This window comes from Astatotilapia calliptera, chromosome 19 (assembly GCF_900246225.1).
Source record: "Astatotilapia calliptera chromosome 19, fAstCal1.2, whole genome shotgun sequence".
NCBI lineage: Eukaryota > Metazoa > Chordata > Actinopteri > Cichliformes > Cichlidae > Astatotilapia > Astatotilapia calliptera.
In genome coordinates, this window is record NC_039320.1 from 15,973,743 (window position 1) to 15,990,291 (window position 16,549).

The following is a 16,549-nucleotide window of genomic DNA, read 5'->3' on the forward strand; positions in this document are numbered from 1 at the left end:
GCATATGCAAGTGAGAAAAAGGAACCAAATAATCATATGTTATTGCTGACAGTCTTTCTATATCCATGTCCAAAAACTAAACACAAATTTGACAGCTGAACTCTTATTCTGAAAAGTTATGCATCACACAATGTACTGTAACTGACCACTTTATTAGGTACGTCCTTGTACTGTCCTGGAGCCACTTTCGCTTTCAGAACTGCTTTAAATCTTCACAGCACAGATTCAACAAGGTGGTCAAAACATTCCTTTGGCCCATATTAACAGATAGCATCACACAGTTGCTGCACATTTGTCACGTGCACATCCATGATGTGAATCTCCTGTTCCACCGCATTTCAAAGAACAATAGAATAGAATAGAAATATCCTTTATGGACCCTGACTGGGGGAAACTGTAGTCTTCCAGCAGCAAAGTGACAGGCAGATGGAAAATGCAAATAAAAAATAAGAAATAAGAGACTGTACACTAAGTAAGGGCAATTTACAACATAAGCTGGTGTAGCCCATCTGGTTCAAGGTTAGACATGTTATGCATTCAGAGATGCTCTTCTGCATACTTCTGTATAACGAGGTATGCTGAACGAGTGGTTATTTGAGTTACTCTTGCCCTTCTATTAGCCTAAAGCATTTTGGCCATTCTCTTCTGATATCTGGGATCAACAAGGCATTTTCCCCTGCTGCTCACTGGGCACTTTTTGTCTTTTTCAGATATTATCTGTAAAGCCAACCAATGATAGTGTGGTGGAAAATCCCAGTAGATAAAGAGTTTCAAAAATACTCAGACTATCCATCTGACACCAACAACCACATTCAAAGTCACTTAAATCACCTTTATTTCTTCCTCATTCTGATGTTCAAATTGAACTTCAGCAGGCCATCTTGACCATGTCCACATGCCTATCTGTTGAGTTACTCCCATGTGACTCTCTAATGACATATTCAGTTAGCAAGCAGCTAAACAGGTGTACCTATTGAAGTAAGTGGTGAATGTATTTCTGATGTATGTTGCATTGTCTCCACCAAAAGTGGTAGAGCAAACTAACAAGAAGATACAAGCAACGACCTGAGCACAACAGTCAAACTGGTTTAGCAACACTGCCTCCACAAGCAGGAAAATACAGGTAACAAACTGATCCAACCAATAAAATAAGATAACAAAGTAAAAAACAGTAAGCGCCACCATATGCAATGTTTGGCGCATGAATGGATGCACAACCTGGCTCTCACTCAAAAGCTCCTGTCAATGTGTTTGCCACATGTTATCATGGCTTACAAAGCAAACACCACTCTGGCTTAAATTACAGCGACAGCCTGATTAGTCATGATGTGGTGGGTTATGTTATCTCTAGCTCTAATGATAGACTGTGGGAACATCACTGTACCTTATACACGTCTCCATATGTGCCACTTCCAACCCTCTGAATGAGTTCAAAGTCATGCTGAGGGTTCCTCCTTTGGATTTCATTGCTTGGTCGGGTAAAGATATCCATGGTACCTTGACCCAGAGATGCCTTTACATTTATTTGGACTGACCAACGGTGGTGTCGATGATCTGATGCAACAATGGTTTTGAGTCAGTGTTACTCAGACTGCCCGTCCCTGTTGTCCATGTCCTGAAATGTGGAAAGTTTTTTGGGGAAAAGTGCACAAAAGAAAAACAGCGAGTATTAATCTCTATTAATAACCCTGGACGAGCTTAGCTTTGACATCTGTCACGCAAGCACTAACTAATTTACCGCCAACTACTCCTCAAAAGTAATAAAGAGACAAGCATTTAAAAGCAGTGACTATTATAACGGTATTAACATGCAGGTTGTGGTCATTCCAGCAATTAGCCAGAGCCGGTGAGAGGCTTAGCATCCGGGCGGGTCAGCTAACGCTAGCTAACTGGCTAAAGTTAGCTTCTCGGCTGGCTTTAACTTCAACAGTGTATACCTTCAACAACACAAACACGGCGGGAGCATGTCTTGAACTCCGAATCGTTTTCAGGCTTTTAACTGTGCGATGGCGTCGAATAGTTATCCAAAAAACAAACAAACAAAGGCGGTCCCCCTCTTTTGTTATCGAGGGAACAGTAGTAAACTTCACTCGCTTGCTGGTCCTGCTGCTGCTGCAGTTCACTCCTTCAGAGAAAAAGCGACAGGGTCGACTTCAAATCCCCGCAAGCCAGCGTTAAGTTTTGCCGTTGCCATGTCATTTCCCTCGGCTGACAGTTTTAGATTAGCCTCGGGCTCATGGGTAGAATACTAACGTTAGACTACATAAACAATAAACTGTTGGATTTACTGAAATAACACGCTCCCTTAAAAGCAACAGTGTGTTACTAATCTTTGTGGAGTCGCAGTTATTGGACGCTGCTGCATTCGAGTGCATCACGGAAAATAATCTAACCACAATCACGTATTTATTACATCGTTAATAATATAACAAAAGTATTCGATTTGTAATAAAGAAATAAAAATATAAAGGGCATTCAAAGCACATGAAATGTATCTAGACGTCTCATTTTTAAAATAGTACCTTTTCTTTATTATCTATTCGAACCAAATTTTGATTTATGGGCTCGTTTTTGATGTAGTTATGGTTTAGTATCTCAGCATATCTTTTCAAAAAAAGTTGGATGAATAAAATTTCTGTTGAGATGTAATTATGACCCCTTAAAGTTATCATTTGCAGGTATTACTGTATTTGAAAATGCTTTACAAGCATAATTTCATGCCACAAAATACAATCAGGAATAATAAAAATATTCTAAATAAGAGAATATCTTTATTTTTCAAAGGGTTGGTGGAAAAAGGTCTGAATTTTTTTGATGTATGATTATAGTAATATTTTAGGTTATTCTTTTTTTTTTTTAATACAATTTAAGTGAAATAATTATCTGATATCAGTAGGTCTAAAACCAGATATCTGTAATTTCCTTTATTACCCAACATGAAAGTGGTTTATTTTAAGGCAATAATATTTATCCATGTGTTAGAATATGATATGGGTAATTGTTTTAAGGAGTTGATGTTTTCTTTTCATAAAGTTACAGTTCAGTTCAACGTATAGTAACAGTTCAATAAAGAGGGGAATTTGTATTTATTTATTTATTGAATGTAGTATTTTAACAACATACTGACTACTGCTTTACCCATTTGGAATTTACATTTTTACAAAAGCGCACATGAAGGGGGCATACCTTTCAACCTCTGTGTAATTACCGCCACCTGCCGGTAGAAGCTAAAATTTCAAGTGAAGGCAGCGACAAAGAAATGCGTTTCTGGTCGCACTTTCAAGCACATAATCGTTAATCATTCTTTTCTGTAGACATTGCAATATAAGCTGAACTGCAGCTGTCGTCCCATGCCTCAAGCTGCTGCTTTAGAACTGCGCCCCCTAGCGAGATACAGCATGGCTGCATCGCATTGAGGATAAAAGCTCCATCATCCTCCTGCGAGACGAGCATCGTTTTGGTGGAGCCAGGGCATTCTCCCAGCCCACGATATACACTCATGACTACCGACTAGGGTCGCTCAGTAACCCACAATCAAAGGGATATAAGGACAGTATTATGGCGAAACACCGTCCAGAAAGAGACAGCTGGGGTGAGTGTACGTACAGTATTTCATATTTCATTGCTTTTCTTGACGGCACAAACCGTTTTTTATCCTCCCTGCCGAGGAGGAGAGGGTGTAAGCCAGTAAGATGTTTATCTTAGACTCCATGATGAAAGGCTTGGTTTCGTTTTGACCGTATCATGACCAGTGTTTATTTATTTGAATGCAGCAATACATGACGCCATTTATCGTGAGAAATACGTGCTTTTGTGAGTCTCTGCAGGAATATTGTCTAATCAGGCATAAGCAAGCACAGACCTGTATTTCTAAGACATATTATATTTTTATTCAGTAATCAGCGCGTAGGGAAATGTCTGTTAGTGCTCTCTGGACCTCCCTAAGAGGCCTGAAAACCAGCTTCTGGTGTATTTTGTTTATCACAGTGAGCTTCTCGTGATTGTACGTGGTGCATCTGGCATACAATTATGTAATATTGCATCAGAAGATAGCCTCTCATCATCCTCAGGACCACCATCTGCACCCTGACCGTTAATGCCATCATCACTGTTGGTGATTGTCACTGACATCACGCTATGCTCTGTGTTAACTATAAATTCAGGCCTGCAAGGGGAAGGAAGGGGCTGAATGACTGCATTAGGAGTGAGGGGGGAAAGGGTGAAATGCTGCTGTTTGTCATCAGAGAGTTTATCTGGGCTGACCCACTTTGAGCAGACCGCTTCTGACGTCTTTGGCTGTTTTAAGAGCAACAGCAGCAGCAGAGGAACACGATCAGGTTAACCAGGCAGGCTCATGATGCCAGGCCTGGTTGAAGAGGCCATTGCAAGAGATGTGAATCCACCCCGATAGTCCCCTTCAAGCCTGAGACGAAACCTTGGATGATTCCTTGCTGAATTATTCACCGTGCATTCTTGGCACCCTTTATTAATCATTTAACACATCCTTAAAATTTTGTCTGCTACTCCTTAATCTGTCACTGCTGCTTTTTTAAAGAGTTGTATCCATGCTTTGATTTGCATTGAAAGCTCAAAATTAACACCACAGCTGCAGTGACTGGAATTAGTGGTGTGTGTTTGGACTTTGTTTCGTCTTCAGTAAACACACATTACAGTGTGGGGAATTTGGGAGCTCGGAAAGCCTCCAATCATTGCAGGAAGCCCATTTAGCCCTTACACTGTACATGAGACAGCAGAGACTGGAAAGACACTGAGTCATTGCATGGAAAAAACCTCTGAATGCACATGATCTCATTCGATAAAAAGAGTGTGGCCTGATTCATTAGGAATATTATTAACAAGCTTGCAGGCCATGCTATTGATCTGGAGCTGAAACAGGAAGGAGTAATGGACTCAACTTTCCTGTTTCCTCACTTAATGGACTGCTAAGTGCGCTTATCATCACTGTGAAGACGTTCTCGCTGTTCAGTAACTCACACAACAACATTTTAGTTGGTGTTTCATTGACACAATAAATTCTTTAAATAAAACATTTTGCCTCCATCTCTGTGTTTGACTGTAATGTTAATGCTGTTTTCTTGCTTCAGGTTTTATGATTTCCCACGACTGTCTTCTCTTCCAGGGTCCCTCAGTGATAAAAATGTCTATGATTGGAGCTCAGAGGAGGAGGAGCCAGACGGACGAGCTCGGCCCATCCAAGTGCTGCTGGTCAAAGATGACCACACCTTTGAGCTGGATGAGGCGGCGCTGAGTCGCATCCTGCTGTCTGAGGAGGTCAGAGATCGTGAGGTGGTGGCCATCTCCGTGGCCGGGGCTTTCCGGAAGGGCAAGTCTTTCCTCATGGACTTTATGCTGCGTTACATGTACAACCATGTAAGTCTCTGCAAAAGCATTACTCCAGTCTGCGTGGTATAGATCATACAGTCTGTGTGCGTGAATCGGCTCAGTCGTGCTGGTGGAAAAGTTCCCGATTTAGCTTGTGAGTTGATGTAGCACATAAAAAAATTGAAATATAGCAAAGGAACTGGCAAAAAAAGAAGAATATTTATGATATTATATTACTACATGCATGCACCAACCTGCTTATGTACAGTAATCTTGGAATAAAATGGCTATGCATTTCTTTATCTTCCTTTATCCTATTTATACCTTCTTTTTTTCAAGCAGCAGATCAAATTAAAAAAAAAAAAAAAAGAGCAATATTTCAAAGCCACTGAGGGTAAAATGACCTGTTAGCCTAACATGTGATCTGTTGGTGCTCAGGCGTCTGAAAACTGGCTCGGCAATCCAGAAGAACCTCTGACCGGCTTCTCCTGGAGGGGCGGCTCAGAGAGGGAGACCACTGGGATCCAGATCTGGAGCGAGGTCTTTCTGGTGGACAAACCAGACGGAAGAAAGGTGAGACTGTATTTCATCCCACGACTTGACAAGTAGGCTAAAGTGCAATTGAGCGCTTAATTAAATATCACACATATACTTGTTTAACCTCTTTACAGTGACACCTTTATATTCTCAATGAGCCTGGCAACAGGTCGTCTTAAAGCTTCTCACCTTCACAGTCGTAGCTGCAGCTTTGGTTGGATAACTTGAAAGGAGTCTTTTGTGGTTTAGGACATTTTTTATACCTGCATCAGCCAAATGTTTCTAACATTTTGCATCAAAGGTTGGTCGTTCTTTTTAGTTTCATTCAAAACGAGCTGCTGAACATGAATGGTTGCTTTAGGCACTTTCTGTTCTCTGGAGTGTAAACACTCCACACGCTGTATTAAAACTCACTTTCCTCAGTACAGCACATCCACGGCGAACATATTGACTCCTGCAGCAAAGGTGAATGCGTTCATCTGTCTCCTCACACAGGTTGCTGTGCTGCTAATGGACACGCAAGGCACATTTGACAGCCAGTCGACGCTGAGGGATTCAGCCACTGTGTTCGCCTTGAGCACCATGATAAGCTCCATGCAGGTGCAGTGACCTTCAGTCATCTGATCCAGCTTAGCTTTAGAAAAGACTAAGTATTTGTAAAAATGCATGCATGTACTTTGAAGTTTGTTTGGGATGGACTATCTTAGTGATGATTTTTTTTTTATAATAAAACTGTCATGAAATTCTTTAGAGATGTTAATGACCCTAGAAGTTTTCCTATAGCGCCACCACAAGACTGACGTCTAGTTTTGGGTGATAAGTCTCCAAAACTAGTTCTTTTCTTTCTACTCAAGCACACCTGCCAACTGCATCATTGTTCAGAAGAAATGGCCCATCTGTCCCTACCCTGTTTCCTCTTTCGGCGGAGGTCTAATGTTAATTAGCTGCATGCTTGTTTTGGAAATAAAATAGTTCCTCTGTTTGTAACAAGCTCAGATTTATAACAAAGGTTTCCATGCTAGCACACCAAACTAAGACACAGGTGTTACATATTATGCCTGCTAGTCCCGTTTGTTCCTCAATGCCTAATGGACTATTTGGTCAATAATTTAACCTGGACAAATTTACCACATTCTTCAAGTTGTACATGTTTAAAGAAAATAACCCTCTAACTCAATGGCCTCTCTCAGGTTTACAACATCTCACAGAATGTGCAAGAGGACGACCTTCAGCACTTGCAGGTAAAATTGCCTTTCAGTTATTACAGGGAAATACAGTACTGCACTAAAGTCCTCAGCTACCCCCCTCCTATCGTTTCACCAGACCTTCTTATATATTTTAAAGTGGTCTTGATCAATAGTTCTCCAGGCTTCCTGACAGTCTTTTAAAGTTTCTTTTTCTTTTTGGACTTTGGCTGCTTTTTACTCATTTTCAGTCTAGTTGTTGTGTCTGACCGTTTTCACAGGAATGTTTTTTTGTTTTGCTCGATAAACCACTTAACACTGACCTATGAATCATTTAAGCATAAAAAGAGCAAATAGCTCAAAGTATGAGCATGTCATATCTCCGCATGGTGTGCTGTATGTCCTTAAAAATTTGAGGAAACTGAACAAGCGGAGGACAAAAAAAGAAATGAAAGGTCTAAAATAAACCATCTACAGCACGTGAACAGTATCTGAAAGTCGTGAACTTAAGAAACCAGAAAAAAAGAACCCAGCAAAGATCTGACACTGGACTATACAGATGCATCTGACCCTTCAGTTGGTACATCTACTGTTTACTAAAGCCTTATCAGAAATGGTCTCAGTGGAAGGGAGGCTGCTGAAGCCATTTATAAGGAAGGGAAACCAAGTGAAAGGACTGGTGTAGGCCAGATTACACAAGAACTGGACTGAAAATCAGTGGCAGCAGGTCTTAATTTTGAACATGACTTCTTCTTTTGGCTTGTCCCTTTAGGTTTGCCACATCTTCCTCCATCTCTTCCTATGTCTACCATACTCTTCTTTCAGATTATTTTTTAACAATGAAAAGGATCAAACACAAACACACTGTCAATGCAGCAAAAGCATACCTCGAAAGAAAAAAATACAATGAAACACTGCAAGTTGTAGATTGGTTTCCCCACCTCAATATTATTGAAGCAGTGTGGGATTATCTTGAAACAAGACATAATAAAAGGTGGCCACAATCCAAAGAGGAGCTTTGTTTATGCCTTATAAACTGTTTTCATATATGGTTTCACATGTTTCAATAACTGGAGCTATTTCCATTTTTTCCTAGCAAAATATAAATAAATTGGGTGTGGTTCAAGACTTTTGCACAGTACTACAACTCCTTCGACTTGTTTATATATTAATATCAGAATTATCATCCTCACACATTAGTTCTTCAAATTACTTGTTACAATATTGTTACTTTATTTCAGCTTTTCACTGAGTATGGAAGACTAGCTATGGAGGAGACTTTCCTGAAACCATTCCAGGTATTTTCTATTTAAAGGAAATATATTTAGTATTTCTATTAACACATTTTTATGTCTCAAAATTATTTGAGTGTGTGAGCCCACTTTATAACACAAGAATTATAATTTCCTTTCTAGTCAATGATTTTCCTGGTTCGAGACTGGAGTTTTCCATATGAGTTTCCCTATGGACAGGAAGGCGGCATGAAGTTCCTCGAGAAGAGACTTAAGGTCAGACATCACAGATGTTACTGAGATAGAAGGTCACACCACTTTCAGTCCTGTCACATCAGTTTCCTGTGCAGCCTTTGCAGTGATGTGGTTGCTTACGGCTGCTGAGACTAGCTTAACCAAAGCACATCTTAAACTTGGTGGTTGTCTTCGTGTTTGCGGTCCAGATCTCAGAGAACCAGCATGAAGAGCTGCAGAATGTGCGGAAACACATCCACTCCTGCTTCACCAACATCTCCTGCTTCCTGATGCCTCACCCTGGCCTCAAAGTGGCCACCAACCCACACTTTGATGGGAGAATCAAAGGTACATTTTCTTCATTGCTCACTTACACCATATGCACCTTTCATTCAGGTATAGTATTGTTTGTGAAAGGCTTGGGAAAAACTTCGCAGCCAAATTTCTTGGAACTTGGTGAGGAGGTGACGCTCGGGCAAAAGAAGACCCCATAAAATTTGAAATACTGCATCAGCATTGGACATTAACCTTGGCGGAGGATGCACTCTGCAAATGTACTTCTAGTTTTGAACACCTAATATTGTTTAGTTCCCTCACTTCAATCATGACATGGAACCTCTCGGTCTGTCCTGCGATATCTGCGATCAGGATATTAGGTCTTAAAAGATGCTGGTGGGGCCTCTATAGATCAGACATGTTTAGATATATCTTGAAAATGCTCAGATTGAGATATGAGGGCTCTGGAGGTTTTTCTAATGCTCGTCGAGGCCTTGCTGGGCAGGTTTTTTTGGGGTCTTGCATTTTGTCCCAAAGAAGGCTTCTGCTGTCAGTGAGTGACTTTGCCATGCTGTACACACTCACCAGTCGTTGTCCTCTCTGTCTAGAGATTGATGGTGAGTTTATAAACAACCTGACGGTCTTGGTCCCCTGGCTCCTCAGTCCTCGCAACATCGATGTGAAGGAGATCAACGGCAGCAAAATCACGTGCAGAGGCCTGCTGGAGTATTTCAAGGTTAGAACAAAGCATCGTGGTGACGTGCACAACAACCAGACTCTGTCCTTTCTTTATTTAAAGTGCCATATTTCCGCATATGACTGATCAAATGTAACAAATTAACTTTTTCATTTGTATTTGTAGGCTTACATCAAAATTTACCAAGGCGAGGAGCTGCCACATCCAAAGTCAATGCTACAGGTATATTTTTAATGATTATTTTGCTAACATACAATAAAGCTTTGCACTCAAGATACACCTATGGTCAGAGGTTTACATACACTCATCTGGACATTATTTTAATGGTAATTTGGAGATTATAATGGTTTCTTTGAACTGTTTTTTTTTTCAGGATAGGATGATTGGATGGCATATATCCTTAATGACTTTAAATAACAAAAACCAAGTGCACAATTTTAAATTTAATTACTGTAATTTTTGGATTTTCTCTACTCCACAGAGAGTCAAAAGTATACATGCATGTTGAAATATATATTTACAGTTACTTTAGTCTTGTAATTGATCTCGCAGTATTTTAAACTGTGACAGCGAGGTCTGTTAACTTTTCATCAATGATCATGATTGACAGCAACTGGTAGTTTGTCTTTGCCGCATAAAAAGAATTTGTTTGACAGCAATCATTGGATTGATCAATACTCAGAACAATGGGAAACTCCAAGGAACTCAATGAAGATCCAAGAAGTAGAAATGTAGAGTTAGATAAGTTAGGAAGATCTCTTGGAGCCATTTCTAAACAACTGCAGGTTCCAAGATAATCAGTTCAAACAAATGTGTCACCACTTTGCTAAGGTCTGGAAGAAAACCCAAACTTGCCCCTACATGAGAGGAACTTCATTAGGATTTTCAGGAACAACGCAGGAACCACCGAGGCTCAAGCCTTCAAACTTAAGAACACTGTACAAGCTGTTCAACATGGTGGTGCTAGCATCATGCTCTGTTTTGCTGCTAGTGGTACTGGTACATTGCACAAAGTGGATGGAATAAAGGAGGAGGATTATCTCCAAATTCTTCAACTTCGTCTCAGATCAACAGCTAGAGGAAACTTATGAGACAATGTTCCTAAACACACATCAAAAGTTATGAAATGGCCTTCCCAAAGCCCCAACCTCAACCTTAGTGAAAATTTGTTGACTATGCTTAAAAGCCAGGGCTGTGGTCAAATATCCAGCCATAATTATGCCAGAAGGTTGTTGATGGCTACTAAAAATACTACAAAATATGAGCTTAGATGTATGTATATATTTGAGCCTGAATCTAATAATAATATAAGAAGAGTTCAAAGAAATCCTTAAAAGCCCCAAATAACCATGAAAATCAATGATGAGTGGACGTAAACCTCTGATCACTGCTGTAAGCTTATCCATACTGTTAATTTCTGGTTGCTGACATTGATCCTTACATGATATTTCCATTTGCTTCCCCTCAGGCCACAGCTGAGGCAAATAATTTAGCAGCTGTTGCAGCTGCAAAAGATCTGTACAACAAGAAAATGGAGGAGGTAGGTGAAAACAGATTTGTAAGTGAATGTCCAGTAGCTACCAAGTGACTTCACCGACTCACTGCTGTCACTTCTCACAGGTCTGTGGAGGTGATCGGCCTTTCCTTGCCCCCAGTGAGCTGCAAGCCCGACACAGCGCCATCAGAGAGGAGGCGCTGCAGGTGTTTAAGGGTGTGAAGAAGATGGGAGGTGAAGAGTTCAGCCGGCGCTACCTGCAGCAGCTGGAGGGAGAGATCGACGAGGTGTTCGTCCAGTACATCAAGCACAATGACTCCAAGAACATTTTCCACGCAGCCCGCACGCCGGCCACACTGTTCGTGGTCATCTTTGTCATGTACGTAGCCGCGGGTATCACAGGCTTTGTGGGCGTGGACATCATTGCCAGCTTGTGCAACATGATCCTCGGCCTGGCACTGATCACTCTGTGCACCTGGGCTTACATCCGATACTCTGGGGAATATCGAGAACTCGGTGCCGTCATTGACCAGGTTGCTGGTGCGCTGTGGGACCAGGTAAATAAAAAGAATAACCTGTCTAACTTATCAGTAGTTAGATGGTAATGGTGGCTGCTTAGACTTTGCACAACTTATAAAAGTAAGAAAAAAGGAGAACGATTTGTTTGGTATTGAAAAGATGTCAGGTGAGTGAAAATCATCACATGCATTCAGGTTTTGAGCACTTATACTGTTATCAGGTCTGGTATCTCTTGCGGTTTGATTAGTTTAGGGACGATTGTAGGTTCAAACTTTTACGGGGGCTCGACTCCCAAACAGAATGTCCTTACAGTGTCCTGTAATGTTAATGGAATATGATGTTTCCAGATGTAATCAACCCTTTTCACATTTGCAAACCTCAATTCAACTGGATAAACATCACAATGTTACCCTCAAAAGCAAACTGTCTAAGAATATTTCAGAGTGAATAATCAAAGATTTTAATATATATTCCACCCGTTTTAGGGTGGAGCCTTTAGTTATCAAACCCGAGACAAGACTCTGTCATTAAAGAATTTAATGAACCATTTGTGGCAAAGCAGATAAGATGAAAAACATGCACAAAATTATTTCAGTCTCTTAATCAGATTGAGGCAATCCACCAAATCATCAAGCACTGACAGTAGCATTATTGTACAAACCCTCCCTTTATGCAGATGCAGCCGAGAGCAGCATGTACCCCACTTTTACGAGTAGAGAATAGATTTGTAGTATTATAAGAGCAAGTGGGACAACACACTGCTTAATTATGTGAAATCTTCATCAATGAATGTGGGAAAGCAGAAGCTACAGCTTTATTGGGTGAATTTAAATGTCACAGTAAATAAAAGACATAAATGGATCCATAGCAGTTTATAGCAATATTCAAACTGAATACAGGCTGCTGCTGGACATCTGGATCTGAAGCTGTACTGTAAACAAACACTAAAGAGCAATTTCATCCAAATAAGCATAGAAATTTTTAACAAACTAAAATAATAATGCATATCAGCTCCTTTCCTGTGAACTGCAGTATATCAGCAGACTAGGGGATCAGAAGGTTAAAATAAGCTAATAATCTCTAGTGATTTAATGTTTTTGACCCTATTTAGAGAACAAATAAAAATAAGCAGACACTTTAAAGGTCATGCCATATCCCCACTTTATCAGAACACTTTGAACTTTTGCTGTATTTTAGTTAAAGTGTGTTTTGAATCAACTTCACTGATGTGTGTCATTAAACTAGGGGGCAAAAACCTCCTTTATTAGTGGCGGCAACAAATCCCTACAAGCCTAAGAGCAACAATTGTGCACTGTTAACGAAGAATCTGTATGTGCTGTTTGTGTTACATGTTCACTACATGTGCTCACACTGTATGTTTGTTTCTTTTAACGCCTCTGCAGGGGAGCACAAACGAGGTAAGAGGAGCAAATCAATTGGAAGTATTAACAAGAACACATTGCTACTGGTGCATTTCTATGAGATTGTTGTCATCAAACTCAAGTTCTGCTCAAATTATCTGAGCTACAGTTAAATTTCCTCTTGTGCAGCCTTATGTTCCCTGAATGAAGACACCTCAATTCACACCTTAAGGCTGCTTTATGAATTAAAAATTCTCTGTCTTAATTTTCAATGACTTTATTTGACTGTTATGATGAATAGTATGAACGCCTGATTTTTCTGTTACAGTAAACCATCTCAGTTTAGCAGATATCACGGCCTCTGCTCTCCTCTCCACTCTAAGAGATTTGATACTGTTGATGAACAGGTTGCTTTCAGCTTTGATGGTTGAAATCATATTGGGCTCTTCTATACATAGTTTAAACAGTTGCTGAAGATATTTTTCAAATTAAGATTTCAGATGATTTCCCTCTTGGATCAAAATTTGCATTGTTATATTACTCTATGAATAATAGTTATTATTAGGCCGATCAGCACTTTGATGAAAGGCCTATTTTTATGGTAATAGGGCAGTTTTTAATGCCGTTGGCCCGATGCAAACAAAGCTTTTTCCAAACAGACTGCTTCCCTTCCTGGTCTAAATTTCTGAAACAAAATGTGCCCAGGACTGAAAAAGCCGAGACTCATAAATCCATGGCATTTGACTTTAAAGCAGATTATATTACATATCTTTAACCTTCTATAGCCTTTTTAGTTGTGAATGATTGTGAATGACGTGTTAATCAAATTCAAATTGAGTTTGTTTTCATATTTTGTGCAGAAAATATACTCGGATTGTCCTGAAAAATGACCTAAAGTTTAAATTTTATATGTAAACAGTGGGCTGTGTATAGACATCAACTGAGTGCTCCCTGATTTCCCATTTTAAGCTTATTAAATCAGGCTTAAATCAAGCTGGTTTACAACAGCTCTCAGGGAGCTTACTTTCTCCTTCCATTTTTTGTTGTCAGAATCAGCAGATGTAACATTTATGAAGCAGCTGATTTAGTGTTTCAAATCAAATATGAATGAAGAAAACTGATAAAAGTAGCCACTGGAAGCCTGCTGTGCATGTTTCAGCAGTGTGGAAATAAAGAAAGCAAACAGAGTGAATAAGTTATATAAGAATAACTTGTTTTCAGGTCTACAAAGGTACAAAGGAAGTCAAAAAAACATCAGTATTGAAATGCTTCTAATCCATATGACTAGATTAAAGAAGAAACCCAAATCCTAGCTCCCGGTTTCTGTTTCTAAAAGTATACAGATGCAGTGATAAACCACTTGATATGCACTGATCATTGTACAAAATATGTGTGCATAGCTTTAGCTTTACCAGCTTATATTAGAAATATAAGCTTTACCAGCTTTCTAATACTATAAGCATGTTCATGCATGATGGGTAAATGAATGAATGGACTTTGTTGTCGTGATCTTGTGTATGTGTGAAAATGTAACTCTGGTGTTTCCTGCAAAAGTAATCCATAAGATAAATAACTAACCAGCTCCATGTTCTCTCCATAGGCTCTCTACAAGCTGTATAATGTAGCAGCCAATCATAGGCACCTGTATCACCACGCCTTCCCCGGGCATCAGGTGGAGGAGGTGGCTGAGGAGCAGGACAAGAAGAGGGACTGATTAGTTCAAAGACAGAACATGTCAGAGATTTCCTCGTGATGGACCGAGGGAGGAAGCGGAGGAGGAGGAAGGCAGATGAATGCCCTCATCCATCAGGCACTCTTTAACTCTGGTACTGGCTGCTGCAGCAAGCCACTACTGGTCGTTCACTTCTTTAACCCTTATAACGGACTGTTTAATGTTCATGCATATGCCGAGAGCATCTCCTCAGTGGGTGGCTGCTTCTAAGCATTGGATGCAATGTGTCATGGTCTTTCACCTTTAGTTCGTGAAGCAAACACACCTGTACAAATACCGCGGGCACTCTGCTGGAGGAGACTGCTGCTTATTTCTCATCGAGCGTTTATTTTTATTTTTTTCTCCATCATTCGTCACTGACAATGATTTTTAAAGTATATTCAAATCTGTGAAACCCCCATTTGTGACAATTGTTCTGTTCTTTGAAGTTTTAGTGTTGTTTATAAGGAACAATATCTATGACCTGCAATGTTTGAAAGACAAAATATGTACTGTATATTAAATAATGAGGCGTTACAAACATCATCAGCATGGTAAGTGGTTAATGTCTGTCATCTTTAAGCTCTAAATGCAGGTATACTTTATAAAAAAATAGCTGAATGGTTGTGACTAACTGGTATTGTGCCATAACATGTAAAAAAAAAAAGAGAAAAAAAAGATTTCTCACCTGCTGCAGCCTGGCTACATGCAGACACTCCATGGCACACGAGTTAGTTTTAGGGTTTGGTGTATCTGTGTGCTACGGCACTGGTGGGAGAGACACAAGTTTACATAACATAGCCGACATTATCTCACTTTATAGTCTGCTTGCAGTTTTGTAATCACGCATCATCCCAGTGATCGTTATATGTGCGTTTGGCTTTTGAGGTTTGGGAGGAAAGAGCAAGGTTAGGTTTCCATTGTGATGTAGTTGGGGGGGCGGGGGCTGCCGAAGCCATTGTTGTGTGTTTCACTGAATGTTCGAGCAAATCCGAGGAATGTAGCTATTCTGTGGCCACCGGGGGAATCAAAGCTAGATGCTATTAGGCGTGGCGACAGGCCTGCTTTGGAAACGGAGCCTCATTCCACATCTCTTTCATCATCTTCTCACACTTAAACCGAATCATCTGTGCAAAACTGCTGCATGGTGAAAGAGGCTTTTCGTGTTTCCACAACAGCTTGCATTTTTAAACAAAAGGCTTGTATCGGTGATGGCTCTTTTTTGGTGTTTGAATACTTCGGCTTAGTAGACTGTTACTGTATATTTGTACAACTGCGGTCACTGTTTTAACTCCTTGAGTCACTGCGCTGTAAAATGTCTGCATCACATACAAAGCTGCAGCAAAACTTTTCTATGTCTTTTTTCTTTTTCTTCCCCCCTCCCATTTAGATCTGCTCACCAACCGTACAGGAACACTGTCATGCATATTTAGCAAGTTTATAGTGAGGTTCGACCTCAAGGGTTGAAAATTTAAAGGCACTGCAGCAGAGTGGCTTCTAGAGTCTTCCACAATCTATAATCAACATCAGCGAGGCCTTCACACAAAGAACCATCCAAGACCAGTTTAAGATTCGTGATGTTCTGAAATCCCTTTCTATTTCATGACTATGTTTTTGGGTGTTGTGTCCATTAAGAAGTCAGAAGAACAGTATTTGTTTACACTGTGTTGGAATATCTCGTCTGTGAGACAGAGCTTTTCTTTCATTCCTAAAGCATCACCTCTCAATGTGGTGGGAGGACTGAAAGGTCAAATGAATCAACCTTTTTTTGTGAGCTCCTTCAAATTGACTCTGCTTAGTTTTCAGCACACGCATTGCAAAAAAAATTCAGTTGCAAAGAAAAGACCTAATAAAGATGGACCAAATTAATGAAATCTAGACTTGAGTTTTCTTACAATCAGAAATGTTTTAAATACAAGTCCTACGAGGCGTACCGGCAGTGTTTTAAATGGCTCTGCAA

At 40.1% G+C, this 16,549-nt stretch overlaps 2 protein-coding genes across 12 annotated transcripts in view; one reads left to right on the forward strand and one right to left on the reverse strand.

Annotated features, from left to right (window-relative positions):
• Positions 1-2,361, reverse strand: part of map4k5 (mitogen-activated protein kinase kinase kinase kinase 5) — a 28,443-nt gene extending 26,082 nt beyond the window's left edge. For 8 of the 10 annotated variants that reach the window (XM_026151497.1, XM_026151496.1, XM_026151495.1 and 5 more), the window contains exons 1-2: positions 1,938-2,360; positions 1,385-1,615 (exon numbers count right to left, since the gene is read on the reverse strand). In XM_026151497.1, the coding sequence (XP_026007282.1) occupies positions 1,385-1,492 (108 nt within the window). In that variant the 5' untranslated portion in view covers positions 1,493-1,615; positions 1,938-2,360. Of the gene's footprint in view, positions 1-1,384; positions 1,616-1,937 lie in introns of all 10 variants that reach the window. The other 2 variants (XM_026151489.1, XM_026151488.1) reach the window with 1 other exon arrangement.
• Positions 2,362-3,358: 997 nt separating this feature from the next.
• Positions 3,359-16,463, forward strand: atl1 (atlastin GTPase 1). Of its 2 annotated transcripts, none has more exons than XM_026151514.1 (14): positions 3,359-3,598; positions 5,141-5,391; positions 5,782-5,916; positions 6,376-6,480; positions 7,071-7,121; positions 8,306-8,362; positions 8,480-8,572; positions 8,740-8,878; positions 9,415-9,542; positions 9,669-9,725; positions 10,972-11,043; positions 11,124-11,555; positions 12,921-12,935; positions 14,479-16,463. In XM_026151514.1, exons 1-14 carry the CDS (start codon positions 3,559-3,561, stop codon positions 14,590-14,592), a joined length of 1,689 nt encoding a protein of 562 aa, XP_026007299.1. In that variant the 5' UTR covers positions 3,359-3,558; the 3' UTR covers positions 14,593-16,463. The 2 variants fall into 2 exon arrangements, with proteins under 2 accessions (XP_026007299.1, XP_026007300.1); XM_026151515.1 differs by having other exon boundaries at positions 3,360-3,592.
• Positions 16,464-16,549: the final 86 nt, after the last annotated feature.

What these genes read in the sequence shown, in the direction of transcription:
- atl1 (XM_026151514.1), top strand. Translation starts at nt 3,559, where the DNA reads ATGGCGAAACACCGTCCAGAAAGAGACAGCTGGGGTGAGT. An exon ending in AAGAGACAGCTGGGGTGAGT is followed by an intron (nt 3,599 to 5,140) that starts GTACGTACAGTA and finishes CTTCTCTTCCAG; the next exon opens with GGTCCCTCAGTGATAAAAAT. An exon ending in CCATGATAAGCTCCATGCAG is followed by an intron (nt 6,481 to 7,070) that starts GTGCAGTGACCT and finishes GGCCTCTCTCAG; the next exon opens with GTTTACAACATCTCACAGAA.